Consider the following 14376-nt stretch of genomic DNA (forward strand, 5'->3'; position numbering starts at 1 on the left):
GACTTTGTACCCCCGTGAAATTCCGTCTCGCAGCCCCTTCCTCCCCACTGCAAGGACGAAGTATTCCACATCTAACAATTGCTTTTGGTGCAGACATAGAAGTTTGGAGCCTGATAAGGTCGCCCAGACTACACAAAGGCTATTTGTGTCACTACATTGTGTGTATTACAATTTATTGTATTACTTTGAACAAAAATTATAAATAAGTACATTTTTGGCAGTTGTGTTGCCAGCATGGTTGCTAGACCTGATAAATTCTACTCCCGCAGCCCTGGTCTGGCATCCTGTCCTCCTTGGCAGCCAGTTTTCACTTTTGCTCCTGGCATCCAGGTCACCACAGGATAGCTGCCCTCCATCCTCTTCTTCTTGATCCTCCAACTCTCATTACCCTGGCTGTGTCAAAAATGAAATGGGATTAAATAGCTTTGACGCAAATTTTCAGTGTTTTTTTTTTTTTTTTTTTTTTTTTTACCCATTTTGAAAATGTTGATAAGTAGCTAATGTGTCAAAAATATATGTATGGATGTCTGGGGCAGTTTCCATTGCAAGTCACTAAAAATGTAATCTATTAGCATGGCTTTAATTTTTTTTTTTTTTATTTTTTTTTTTTGTCCATTTCTGATTTGTAATACTCTTGGGATACATAATTATTTTGGATGGACCTGCCGTGCTTTAGATTTGTCTTTTTATAGATTTATCCTTAAAAAAATGACTGACGACTCTTGCAACTAGAAAATGTATGCTTACATTTGGTTTTCCAGTATTACAAAAAACATGACTGCTTTGGTGGCACACATTTTTGTGAGTATTATTGAAGTCAAAGCAGAGCTTTTACAGCCGGTAGACAATGTTGGTGCTGTTTTGGCCTGAATCATTCCTTCTTTTAATGCTATATAGCCCATTCTAAAAGTTTGGGGATCTCTTCTGATCTTTTCCTTATACTTCAGTATTGTACAGACTGTTCATATGTTGTATTGAAGGCGATCTACCTTATTAAGAAAAAAGTCTGGAATGACCTAGTTCCTAACCACACACTCACCTTACCCATTACTGGTTTTGTGTGATGTCTGGTGTGAGATGAGATAAGGCTAACAAATGATCAAGTTTCTGACTTTCATGCATGTGACTTAAATGAGCTACGTTTCAAGACGTCACTACAACAAAAGGATGTTGGAGGACAGTGAGAGAGAAACCCAATTCTGTCCCGTCCTGGCGGACTATACCGTGACATAGGATACGTGCAAATCCTTTTTTGTTTCCGATAAGGAAGTCAAATTAAAGCTGGCCCATCACCTGTAAAATTAGGACACAACAGACTTCCTGTGGGAGAGGAAGTCCACATTTACTCTTCCTAGATAATGGTAGAACAGCCGGACTTAACACGTAGTGACCCTTTGATTCATAAACATTTGTGTTCCTCTAAAAATAAAAAAATATATATCGCTGAGGAATGCGGGAATCCTGTGCCGCTCTAAGCTTGCTTCTAAAACTGGACTTTCCAAGACTGTTTTGTCTCCAAAAAAAATAAAAAATATTTTGCCATTTTTAAACATATTTGTTTGTTGGCGTTTAATACTCGAAGTTTGACTAAAGTGTTGCAAATATGAACCTGATTACTGACTTCATTCACACTGCCACACTATGACTGGTAGGGTTCAGGTTAAAGAGCATAGGGTTAAAACTGCACCACCGATTGCATCCAGAGGGTTTTGTTGTTTTTGCATGCTCCCTTGTTTTACGTATTGTATGGACCTATTGACATCTTTCATGCTTTGCATATAGGGAGGGTGGGTCTGTAGATACAGCATTTAGCGGACCCCAAGTCCTCAGTTACTTCTGGGTTGTACAGGGTCTTGCATAATTACAATAAGGTCTTAATACTTTGGCTCAGTGGTTAGCACTGTAGCTTTTCAGCGTTGGTGTCCTGGATTCAAATCCCAAGGACAACAACATCTGCAAGAAGTTTGTATGTTCTCCCCGTGTTTGGGTTTTCTCTCACATTACAAAGACCTACTGATTGGGGCTCAGTCTACATTACCTATGGGGAGAGTGATGATGCAGTGTTTTGGAAATTAATGGTGCTATGTAAGAAAGTAAATGGGGACTTTTTTTCCCTATAGCAGACTGTTTGTGATATCCCCAAACATGGTGCCCAAAGGCATTTATTTAAAGGCGTTGGCTACCAATAAAGATAGACCAACCTGAGGATAGACCATCAGCAAAAAAAAAGATTGGCGATGTGCCGAAAATCGCACCATCACAATCTTCTGTTACCAGCGCTGGGCAGAAGGTCTCATATATGCTGCCTGATCACAGTAGCGCAGTCAAAGCTACATAGTGGCCAGGTACTACAGATGTACCCGCTAGTCAAATGATGGAGCTGCTGTACTTCGGCAGCATCTGAAAACTTCTGACTGGCACTGTTAACAGCAGGTTGGCGATGGTGACTGGTGTTGCACACCAACCGGGTAGATATTGATGGCGTCTCCTAGGTATAGTTGGCCAACCCCTTTTTAATAGGTTATTCCTACATCACCTACCACACTTCTAGGACCCCCATCAATCCCAACATTTGAGCTTTTATGTTCCAATGGACTAATGCAATGCCAATACTTGCTATTCTCTTAGAGAATGCTGGAGGTGGCAAAGTGCTGGGCATTCCTTAAAGAATTGACTAATCTCTGGTGACCATATGTGGCCAATGCTCCAATCCGTCAGGGTATTTCCATATCGGTGGAGCTCGGACCACCACAGATATGCAGTGGGGGAAATAAGTATTTGATCCCTCGCTGATTTTGTAAGTTTGCCCACTGACAAAGACATGTTACCTGCATTACAGACAGCTGTCTTACATAGTCACCTTTTATAAAAGACTCCTGTTCACAGATTTAATTAATCAGACTCTAACCTCGACAACATGGTTCAGACCAAAGGGCTTTATAAGGAGGTCGGGGACAAGATCACAGACCTGCACAAAGCTGCAGTGGGCTACGAAACTATAAGTAAGACGCCGGGTGAGAAGACAACTGTTGGTGCAATAGTAAGAAAATGGAAGGAATACAAAATGACTGTCAATTGACATCGATTTGGGGCACCATGCAAAATCTCACCTCATGGGGTATCCTTGATCATGAGGAAGGTGAGAGATTAGCCTAAAACTACATAGGGGAACTTGTTAATCTCAAGGCAGCAGGGACCACAATCGCCAAGAAAACCATTGGTATCACATTATGCCGTAAAGGTTTAAAATCCTGCAGTGTCCGCAAGGTCCCTCTGCTCAAGAAGGCATATGTGCAGGCCCATCTGAAGTTTGCCAATGAACACCTGGATGATTCTGTGAGTGATTGGGAGAAGGTGCTGTGGTCAGATGAGAAAAACTGAGGTCTTTGGCATTAACTCAACTCGCTGTGTTTGGAGGAAGAGAAATGCTGCCTATGACCCAGAGAACACAGTCCACTGTCCCCACTGTCAAGCATGGAGGTGGAAACACTGTTTTGGGGGTGTTTCTCTGCTAAAGGCACATGACTACTTCACTGCATCAATGGGAGAATGAATGGAGCCATGTACCGTAAAATCCTGAGTGACAATCTCCTTCCCTCCGCCAGAACATTAAAAATGTGTCGTTGGTGGGTCTTCCATCCAGACAATTATCCAAAACCTACAACCAAGGCAAAAGAGTGGCTCAAAAAGAAGCACATTGAGGTCATGGAGTGGCCTAGCCAGTCTCCAAACCTTAATCCCTTAGAAAACTTATGGAATTGAAGCTCTGAGTTGCCAAGCGACGGCTTCAAAATCTTTAATGGTTTAGAGATGATCTGCAAAGAGGAGTGGTCCAAAATTCCTCCTGATATATGCACAAACCTCATCATCTACAAAAAAGTCTGACTGCTGTATTGCCAACAAGGGTTTTGCCACCAAGTATTAAGTTTTGTTTGCCAGATGGATCAAATACTTATTTCTCACTGCAAAATACAAATAATTTCTTTAGTTTATACAATGTGATTTTCTGGATTTTAATTTTGATATTCTATCTCAATTTTAAAATTAACCTACCCTTAAAATTACAGACGGTTTGTGTCTGTCAGTGGGCAAGTGTACAAAATCAGCAAGGGATCAAATACTTATTTCCTTACTGTATAAGTCATCACCTATATCCTGTGGCTAGGTGATCACTTTTAAGGTTGTTTAAGATGAGTATTTTTTGAACTCCCATCTTGATCCCAGTATACTGGAGTAAAATTACAAATTAATAAGAGGTGCACACCTTTTAAAAATTGGCAAAGATGTGCCAAATTGACTAATCCATCTAGTTGCAATAACCTCACCTTTCCTGTTTACGCCCAGTCTGGGTGTTTTTTTTTTTTGTGGCAATGGCTTTAGAAAACGGGCAAGAAGGCACAAGTGTTTACACAAATTATAACTTTAATAAACATACACAACTTTTTAACTACACAAATGGCGGTAGGCCTTTCATAGGCTAGTTTCACACTGGCGTTTTGAGGAGCTGTGGACTTCCTCCGTGAAGCCCCGCCTACTTCTGCATGCGGCTGGCGTACCTATCTTTAACATTAGGTACGCGGGTCGTGCCGCTGTATGCGGATGCTACCGCATGCGTCGTTTTGACGATGCGGAGAAAAAAATTGCTACAAGCTGCGTTCTGCGCTGGTCGCCGTATCAAAACGACGCATGCGGAAGCATCCGCATACAGCGGCATGACCTGCGTACCTGATGTTAAAGGGACACTGTCACTTGAATTTGGAGGGAACAATCTTCAGCCATGGAGGCGGGTTTTTGATTCACCCTTTCCTTACCCGCTGGCTGCATGCTGTGTGCAATATTGGATTGAAGTTCATTCTCTGTCCTCCATGGTACACGCCTGCGCAAGGCAAGATTGCCTTGTGCAGGCATGTACTACGGAGGACAGAGAACGAACTTCAATCCAATATTGCAGCCAGCATGTAAGGAAAGGGTGAATCAAAAACCCACCTCCATGGCTGAAGATTGTTCCCTCCAAATTCAGGTGACAGTGTCCCTTTAAAGATAGGTACGCCGGGCGCATGCAGAAGTAGGCGGAGCTAGTGGCAGAGGTGAGGGCGGGGCTTCACGGAGGAAGTCCGCAGCCGTCCGCAACGCTAATGTGAAACCGGCCATAAATTGCTCCCCAGTGGGGGTTTATGTGGGACTGCAGGTAAAGACTTCCTTATTGTATGTTACCAGGAATCACAGAAGAAAGTAAAATTTGGGAGTGTTCCTTCCTTTATCTTGCTGATCTATGTGTACTAACTATGTGAATAAATGAAGGAAATCTTGCATTACAGCCGTTTCGAGAGTCTCTGTGATCAGGGAATGTACAATATAAAAGCACAGCGTGAATACATAACACTCATTGTATGGAAAAGGTTCCCAAAATAACTGCAGTTAAAACGGACAAGACAGCTGTGTCTTCACCCACCCCCAGGCCCTGAAATAACACTTCCACTCTTTAGAAAAACAAACTGGCTAACCTCTTGCCAATCCTGCCCAAAAGCATCCGCAGAAATGTGCTTTATAATGATTTTGGGTGTAAAATGCTGTAATGGTCTGAATTCTAGCCATATTTTTTTGGTGTTTATTTGATTTCATGTAGGCCCCCAACAATGTCTAGTATGTAAGAATCCGGTTTTAGGTTCTCTTGGTCTAGAAGTTGTACAACCAGAAGACTACTGTGTCTACGACATCTATAATCAGTATATTGATGACCACTTCTAAAGAGGTCTTCAGTATCCAGTCAGTGGGGGGGGGGTCTGACAATGAGGATGCTCAACAATCAGATGTTACAAGTCTTGCGGCCTCCAGAAGTAGACAGACAAAATCGAGACACCTCCGCTCTGTACACTATGTAGTGGCCATTCTCTGGTATTGCTCCTACTGCTGTTAATGGTATCTCTGGAACAGATGTGGCACGGGCAGTTTTTTTTTTTTCCATTGCTATAGTGGCTCTTGCTTAAATATCATCTAGATCTCACATCATAACGCCTCTGTGGAGAGCAGAAGTTTCCCACTAAAGCACTGGGACGCAATCAGCATTTTGTTGTCTGCCAGTTTGTGAAATGGCTAATTTCCCTAGACACACACACACACACATACACACACACACACACACACACACACACACACACACACACACACACGATTTTGGTTGTATGAGAAGCCTTTTGCTGGGGTCTAAGGGTAACGTCTTTGTGGAAACTGGCGTGCTAGTGTAAGAAGACTTGTAGGTCATTCAATGTACTTGTGGGAAATTTAAATATGCAAATTCCCTCTTCCACTTTTGTCATCAATCTAAAATACACATTTTTTACTTTCGGAACTTTTTTTTCCCTAGGTGCCACTATGGCTGGCAGGGTGACTATTGCAACAAGTGTCTTTCGTACCCGGGCTGTCTCCATGGGAGTTGCCGCTTGCCGTGGGAGTGCAAATGTGAGACTAACTGGGGTGGACTTCTCTGTGATAAAGGTACGTTTCAGAAACCTCTTTAATTTGCTAAATGTCCTATTCTATGGCTTTCTTGAATGCAGTGGTACACAGACTACAATGACCCATGATTCCTGTTGGTTTGGAGACAGCTCAGATCTCATTCTGGCTGACCTCTTCAAGATATTGTAGGTTTTTTAGTTTGTCAGACTCCCAGTGACGTAATCAGTCCTTGTGTATGAATGTTTGCTGCCTCAGAGTAGTAAGCCAGGTATCCAATATCCTACAGATGTGTAGCATTTCTAACCTTTCATTAAGTTTTCATACGAGTCTGGTAACATTATTTAAGTTTGTCGTCAATGAAATCGGATATATCTGAAGATCGCCATAGGACACCATTGCTTGAGACATTAGGTCAAGGCCAAGCAACACGATGTTGGCGGAGCTCCGTTCATCATGATCTCTGGACTATTTTTACGGCATCGCTGGTTAATTTAGCACCACCAATTGTCTCATGTTTTCGGCTGCTTTAAAAAGATTGTTGCCTTGACCTCCGTAGCTTATTGAGCATTGCTGGGTTCTCTTTCACATTTAGAAGATTCCTGACTATATTGCCACACATTTGTTACATTTTTTTTTTCCCTCATTGTATGTTTGTGTTAGTTTTTTTTTTTTTTGGCACACACTATGTTAAGGCCCCCATACAGACTAGTGCAGATCGATGGGTTCGGACAATATTTTGATGTATAGAGGACAGAGGCTGAATTGATGGTCAGTAGACCTGTCAACCGTTCATGTTAGATTTTGGACTGCCGATCGCATTGTTCTCCTGGCGATAAGCAGCTAGCTAACGTGTTAGTCGGCAGCTTTCTCGTAGAGAACACAGGAGTGCTTGGAGGAAGACTCCCTGTGTATAGTCTGGTGTAGAGCCGACTGGCTGAAATGGCTGTCGGCTAAACGATCAGCCGAAGTGTCATTAGATGGCTGCTAGCCAAACGTGTATGGCCGGATTTAAAGATTGGGTAACTCTTGGGGGTGACATTGGGCAATCCCGGTGCGTCTGGAGCAAGTCAGTAAAAAATGGTTAAAAAATCTGTACCGACAATCTTTAGATACCTCCTTACCTTGATAAATGTATTTTTGCTTTCCTTTTGTGGTAAAGATCTGAACTATTGTGGAACCCATCATCCATGTCTAAATGGAGGAACTTGCATGAACACAGAACCTGACAAATATCATTGTGCCTGTACGGATGGCTACTCTGGAAAGAATTGCGAAATAGGTAACTGCGATTTCAAAAAGAAAAAGTACCGTCTAATACATGGCCTTTTGATTTACCCTATACACTTTTCTGCGATTTTTAGAGGGGTTGGCTTCTATTTTCACACTTTACTCAGCGTATTCATATAGTGGTAGTTTTACTAGAATTTTATACATTGGGTTCCAGTTTAAAAAGGGCTCCAAAGTCTACCAGAAATCCATAAATAATATCGTCTGATCAGAAGACAGATCATCTTCTTGCGGATGACAAACATACTAACAAAACTTATATTTTCTAGCTGAACACGCCTGTGCTTCCAACCCATGTGCTAATGATGGTGTGTGTCATGAAGTCTCCTCTGGGTTTGAGTGTCATTGTCCACCAGGATGGACAGGTCCAACCTGTGCTATTGGTAAGTTAACCCAACGTGCCTTAGAGGACATCTCCATTGTTTAAAGTTGGAACGGTTAACTGTTTCCTGGTTGTCTGGGACAGATTTTTTTTTTTTTTTCTTCTTCACATGGGTGGGGAAATGGCCAATCTAGTCCACTTGATTCTCTGAATGTTGACAAGAGTGCAAAATAGTGCAGATTATTAGTACTTTGCTATTGAGTCCACAGCCTACTACATTTTCTGGCTGTGGGTGCAAATAATCCATTTTTTTTTTTTTTAAGCCAAACTTTAGAAGTCCCATCTTTTATGTACATAACTTGTTGGTTTGGTTTGTGGGTTAAAGACAGTGTAAATGAAGAGTAAATATTTCACGTACTGCGTGTATCTATGAATGAGGAAAAAAAATATATAATTTTAATTTTGTCCTTGTCAATTGCAGACATTGACGAATGTTCATCTAACCCTTGTGCTAGTGGAGGAATTTGTAAGAACCTTATTAATGGCTTTGAGTGCATTTGTCCTCCACAGTGGGTTGGCACCACCTGTCAGTTGGGTAAGTCATTTGGAAATCTAGCCATAATATTCCTCCGCCACAGTCTGTAGTGACATCGAGTAGGCTCTTGAATCTATGCATTTGCCGACCGTTCACACACATTTCTTCCGGTTATATTACATTACTGAAACCCCCTTCATAATTTAAGATATCCAAAGTCCAATCCTTCATGCAGTTTCTGTGATCGTATTAATCTTGCATTTATTTTTTTTACCTAATGAATGTTTTAAGTGTTTTTTATTTAAGACTTTAGCTTAACTGGTGATGGGGCTTTTTGTGAAGCTTGTAAACTAATTATTTTTGTTTATTGAAATTATGTATTAATAATTTATTGCCTTGTCTTCATATGGGGGTAATGAGCACACCAAGGAATAAAGCCAGAATTAGAGATTTCCCCGTTCCCCCACACACTTATTTTTCATATTTGTAATGTCTTGGAAATGGTGTCAAGAGCAAAGTGTGCCGTCTGACTTCTTGCTTGGTGGTCTAGTCTTTCACCCTAAGCAGTTGGCCCTCGCTATTCTATAGAAAAGATGGAAGAAATGGCAGATTTTGTGCTCTGTCTATAAAACCCTATATCAAAATCCAGGGGGCACGATTGCTCCCTTCCCCAAGCGCAGCCGGCTCCTGCCAGTGGTTAGGATGCTACAATGTAGTGACCGTTCTGGAGACCCTTGATGGTCAATGGAAGAAAATATATCTTTTTGATATATCTGGAAAAAATAAGTGAATATATAAATATAATCTAATATTTATACATTTTTTTTTTTTTTTATACAATTTTTATGTATTTTTTTTTTCCCCCTACCATGGCTATTCCTGCTCTTATTTCCTCCCCGATGAAATGCATAGTAGAGTATGATAACCTACTTTTTTGGGTTGCATATTAACATAGCATGAAGTTACTAGACATTGCATTCGCTAATACGGTAGAAGGGGATGTTCTGCATGAAATGTCATTTATTTTTCTTAATTTGCTACTAGCCTATTAATATGCCGGTGTATTCTGCTTGGTGCCTGGGAATCTGTGTAATGGTGTGTACTTTTTTTTTTTTTTTTTCTTTCTCTTGTCTTGTTTCACAGATGCTAATGAGTGTGAGGGAAATCCCTGTGTTAATGCTTATTCTTGCAGAGATCTGATTGGTGGATATTACTGTGACTGCATTCCAGGATGGACAGGGAAAAACTGTCACATCAGTTAGTATTGACTGGTTCATTCTCCTCTCCACTCTTACCCAACCGCATCCATTCCCAGCCAAGGTCACCATCTCACCTCACTGTGTGTGCATTGTCGAGTTGAGGGTATGTTCACACATGGCAGACTTTTTATTTTATTTTCCTCCTCGCAGTAATATGCTGCACAAAAAATCCCGCTTCAGTCTGCCATGTGTGGAAATAGCCTGAAACTACCCAAATGTGTAATAAACAGACTTGAAATGTATTCTTTGCATTAAATTGAGAAAAAAAAAGAAAAAGAAATCACTAGTAAAACTTAAGACCTTATTCGCCTTTTTTACAAAAATCCAGACTTATTCAAAATGTGCGAGTATAGCCTTAGTCTGTGTCAGCCTAATCTGGAAATAGGGTTTTGTGAAATCAGTATTTCTCCCCAGGAAATGGCGCCACCATTGTTCATTGCTGGTATTGCCGCTCCATTCATTCATTCATTCATTCATTCATTCATTCATTCATTCATTCATGTAAATAGGTCTGAGCTGCAATACAAGGCACAGGCCATAAACAAGAGGGGTGCCATTGCCGTGGCGGGAAGTGGAAACTAATATATATATATATTTTCCACTTGATTTTGACCACTAAATGAAAGTCATTTTTAGTAGCTAAAAATAATAGATAGCAGCGGTTATAATGATATACTATCAAACAGCCGAGAGGCATTCTTGGCAGCATGACTGAAAGACGATTTCTTTATTTATTTCATCTGATCTCCATATTTGTGCATTGCATTCTATAAAATGTATTTTTTTTTTTTTTTTTTACTTTTAGACGTTAATGATTGTCGGGGCCAGTGCCAGAATGGAGGCATTTGCAAGGTGAGGTTTTTTTTTGTTTTTTTTTTGTAAACACTTCTAGTTGTCTGTTTTATTTTATTTTTCCATGGCAAAGCTACAGCATCACTATCCTTATTAAAAAAATAAATAAATAAAAAATGCAGGATACCTGATGGACCACATTGGTCACAGGCTCCATTCAAAAACTCTCCTGACTCTCTTAGACCCAACATAGCCTTAACCCTGCTGTTCTGTTGGTCAAAAATGACCGACTTTGAACTTCAATATTCTTTAAAATATTCAAGATGCGGCTCTGAAACCCGTGGCCGACCGACCCATCCTCATTTAAGTCAATCAACCACAAGTTTCAGAACCGCATCTTGAACACCCCAAAAAATACCAAAGTTCAAAATAGGTCTCCCCAGACCGAACAGAACAGCAGGGTTAAAGGCTGAAAATCCCCTTTTAGTGTTATGTGCCCATGTTGCAGAAATCCACAACTCCCTGCTGCGGGTAAAACGCATGTGGAATCTGCATGCGTTTTCCCGCAAAACACAAGCGTTTGGCAAGTGTTTTTAGCTTGCAGAATGCTTGCGTTTTCCAAGCGATTCTTCAAATCGCTTGGAAAAGTGATTGAAAGATTGGTCACTTGTCAAGCATAGTGTTTAACAAGTGTGACCAACTTTATACTATTGATGCTGCCTATACAGCATCAATAGTAAAAGAATGTTAAAAATAATAATAATAATAATAAAAAAAAAAAAAAATATGGTTTTTCTCACCTTCCGACGGCCCCCGATCTCCTCAGCGGCGTTCCCGGTATGTTCCGTTCCCAGGAATGCTTTGCACGAAGGACCTTTGTGACGTCACGGTCACGTGACCGTGACATCATACCAGGTGATTCGCGCAATGCGTCCCTGGGAACGGAAGCCGCCGCGTGCACCGCCTAGAGGCGGGAGGACTTCAGGGGCCATCAGAAGGTAAGTATATCCCTTTTTTTTTTTTTTTTTTTTTTTTTTTTAAAATCTTTATTTTACATGAATATTGTACCCAGAGCCTGGAGGAAAGTCTCCTCTCCTCCATATCCTGGGTACCATCCGCATATGAAGCGCTCACTTTACGTATGGTTTGCATAGCCACATGCTTAAAGTGAGCGTTTCAATGCAGTCCTATGGCGGCGGAATCTCTGCGATTCTGCAGAAATAATGAACATATCAAACAAAGAATCACGAAGCACATGTATATTATGGGGCTGAGAGTAATATAGTAAAGCTCTCCCACTTATATTAACCAGATACACTGGTTTACCAGGGCTACTCCAACAATCACGTATAACAACAAGAAAACGGAGTAGAAAAATCCCAAACAACATAGTAAAATTTCAATAGCTTTATTAAATGCAAGTATACAAAAATTCTATGATCAAAGAATAAAATTTACAATTATGCACCGTAACAGATTGAAAATAAGGAGAGTACTCCAGCAGTACTGGTGTATATGGGGAGCGGAATATGTGTCCGGGGGCAAGAAAAATGCCAGCAGTCAGGAACCTTTCATACTATCCCATTTAATCAGGGTTGATTCCTGCAACCATCCCCGCTGTCCAGGAATAGTACCTCATGGAGTAAATGCTAATGCATAAATCAATGAGTGCTAACCACTATATGCTTACCCATATGGTAATCGTACCGCTCACCCACTGTGCACCAGGAACCCCTTGACGCACGTTTCGCCGCCAAGCTTTTTCAAAAGGGGATCAAAAAAAAAAAAAGCTTGGCGGCGAAACGTGCGTCAAGGGGTTCCTGGTGCACAGTGGGTGAGCGGTCATTTATTTTCAATCTGTTACGGTGCATAATTGTAAATTTTATTCTTTGATCATAGAATTTTTGTATACTTGCATTTAATAAAGCTATTGAAATTTTACTATGTTGTTTGGGATTTTTCTACTCCGTTTTCTTGTTGTTATAAGAAATAATGAACATGTTGCGGATTTTACCGCTATGCGTTTCCGCAGCGGGAAAATCCGCAGCGTGGGCACAGCAACTGCGGAATCCCATAGTATTGCATGGGAATGCGTTTTTTAAAAAAAATTTTAAGAGTTTCCGCTGCAGTAAAAATGCGGCAGAAACGTATAAAAAACACAGCGTGGGCACACTGCCTAAGGGCTTGTTTCCATTTGCGAGAAACACGTCCGAGTCTCGCATGTGGAAACGAAGCTCTGGTGCCGGCACTCCGGAGCGGAGCATGCGGCCGCATAGCAACACATGGAGCTGCACGCTTCGTTTCCACATGCGAGACACGGACGTGTTTCTCGCAAATGGAAACAAGCCCTAAGACCTAAAGCTTACCCCCAGAATTTGCCTTCCAGTGCTCCTGCACTAACCGCCTCCTTTGGTATGGAAGGGGATAATGTGTCAACCATTAGTCACTAGCGGGTGACTCTGCTCTTTTGATCATCCGGCAGAAGCGATTGGAGAGACTGCACAGAAGCAAATGATGGATCTCCAGGGTTATATATTCCTTTTTTTTGTATTCATCCTTTTCCACTGCCAACTTTTTAAGAAAAATTTGAAATCCCCTTTTAAAAGACTGAACCGCTCTCTGGCTGTATCTCATTCCTGCTTTAGATGACTTAGGTTGGCCATCTCTGATTACTCTTTGTCTCATTTAAGAATATAAAATAGGATTGTGGATGGTCTTGAGATTAGGTGTTTTCTTTCTTGCTGATGATCTTCGTGACCGTTATGAATCCTTGTGACTTTTTTTTTTTTTTTTTCCCGGTTTCTTGTATTTTGGTCACATTTCTCGACTTAAACTAACAGCATCATCTATGACTATAATTCTGACCCACAGCCAAGCTGGGAATGTTGGATCTAACACATGAGAAACTATGCATCTGCCATGTGGTTGTGGGAGTTGACCTGCTTTCTGACAGAATGGCAAAGCAATAACTACTTGTAGTCTTAACTTTGCACTTTATCTTATGGTTGCATCCAGGATAAGATAAATGGCTATCGCTGTCTATGTCCACGTGGATTTATTGGCAAGAACTGTGAGATAGAAGTGAACGAGTGTGCAAGCAATCCGTGTCAGAATGGAGGCGTCTGTGACGATCTGGTCAACGGTTTCCATTGCCGATGTCTTCCTGGCTTTGCCGGTACCACGTGTGAGGTGAGTGTTTCCGAGGAGTCTGCCATGTGACATCCTCCATGGACAGAACTTGGAAATCTGTCTAAGCCAGAGATCACCAGGGACGAGGACCTCACATATTGATGCAGGCATGACATGATACTTCCTATGCACAATGAGCAGTTGTGTCTAAGTGGCGCCAATCCTATGAAGGCACGGCCTCCTCTTCTACTCGGCTGTCGGGTGTGTTTTTTGTTTCAAAGGCAGTTTTATAAGCAAATTGAATTACTGGATGATTAAAATTCCAGAGACGTGTAGCTTCTTCATACCCTGGAGAAATGTCTCCGACAAGTCAGCAGCTCATAGTTTTAATTATGCTCCTTAGACATTTACAGCGGATTTTAACTTTTGTCTGTAAAACCATTAAACCCAACCCTCCCATTCTGTCTTGTTAGTCAGCATTCCACGAAAGTGCTGCAATTTTTTTAGTGGGGCACATCTGCATTATCATGTGTTGCAAGGCCATCTGCTGGTGGTGTGACCATAGTTGAGGAGGGGTCTGTAGTGAAGATTAAAAT

The 14376-nt window shown here is 41.3% G+C and overlaps 1 protein-coding gene across 2 annotated transcripts in view; it reads left to right on the top strand.

The window, feature by feature from the left end:
• JAG2 (jagged canonical Notch ligand 2) overlaps positions 1 to 14376 on the top strand; it is a 70541-nt gene that overhangs the window by 41061 nt on the left and 15104 nt on the right. The window contains exons 6-12 of one of the 2 annotated variants that reach the window (XM_069734100.1): positions 6365 to 6495; positions 7616 to 7735; positions 8013 to 8126; positions 8547 to 8660; positions 9744 to 9857; positions 10665 to 10711; positions 13667 to 13840. In XM_069734100.1, the coding sequence (XP_069590201.1) occupies positions 6365 to 6495; positions 7616 to 7735; positions 8013 to 8126; positions 8547 to 8660; positions 9744 to 9857; positions 10665 to 10711; positions 13667 to 13840 (814 nt within the window). The remainder of the gene's footprint in view (positions 1 to 6364; positions 6496 to 7615; positions 7736 to 8012; positions 8127 to 8546; positions 8661 to 9743; positions 9858 to 10664; positions 10712 to 13666; positions 13841 to 14376) is intronic. The other variant, XM_069734110.1, reaches the window with a different exon arrangement.

Source organism: Ranitomeya imitator, chromosome 1 (genome assembly GCF_032444005.1).
Source record: "Ranitomeya imitator isolate aRanImi1 chromosome 1, aRanImi1.pri, whole genome shotgun sequence".
Classification (NCBI taxonomy): Eukaryota; Metazoa; Chordata; class Amphibia; order Anura; family Dendrobatidae; genus Ranitomeya; species Ranitomeya imitator.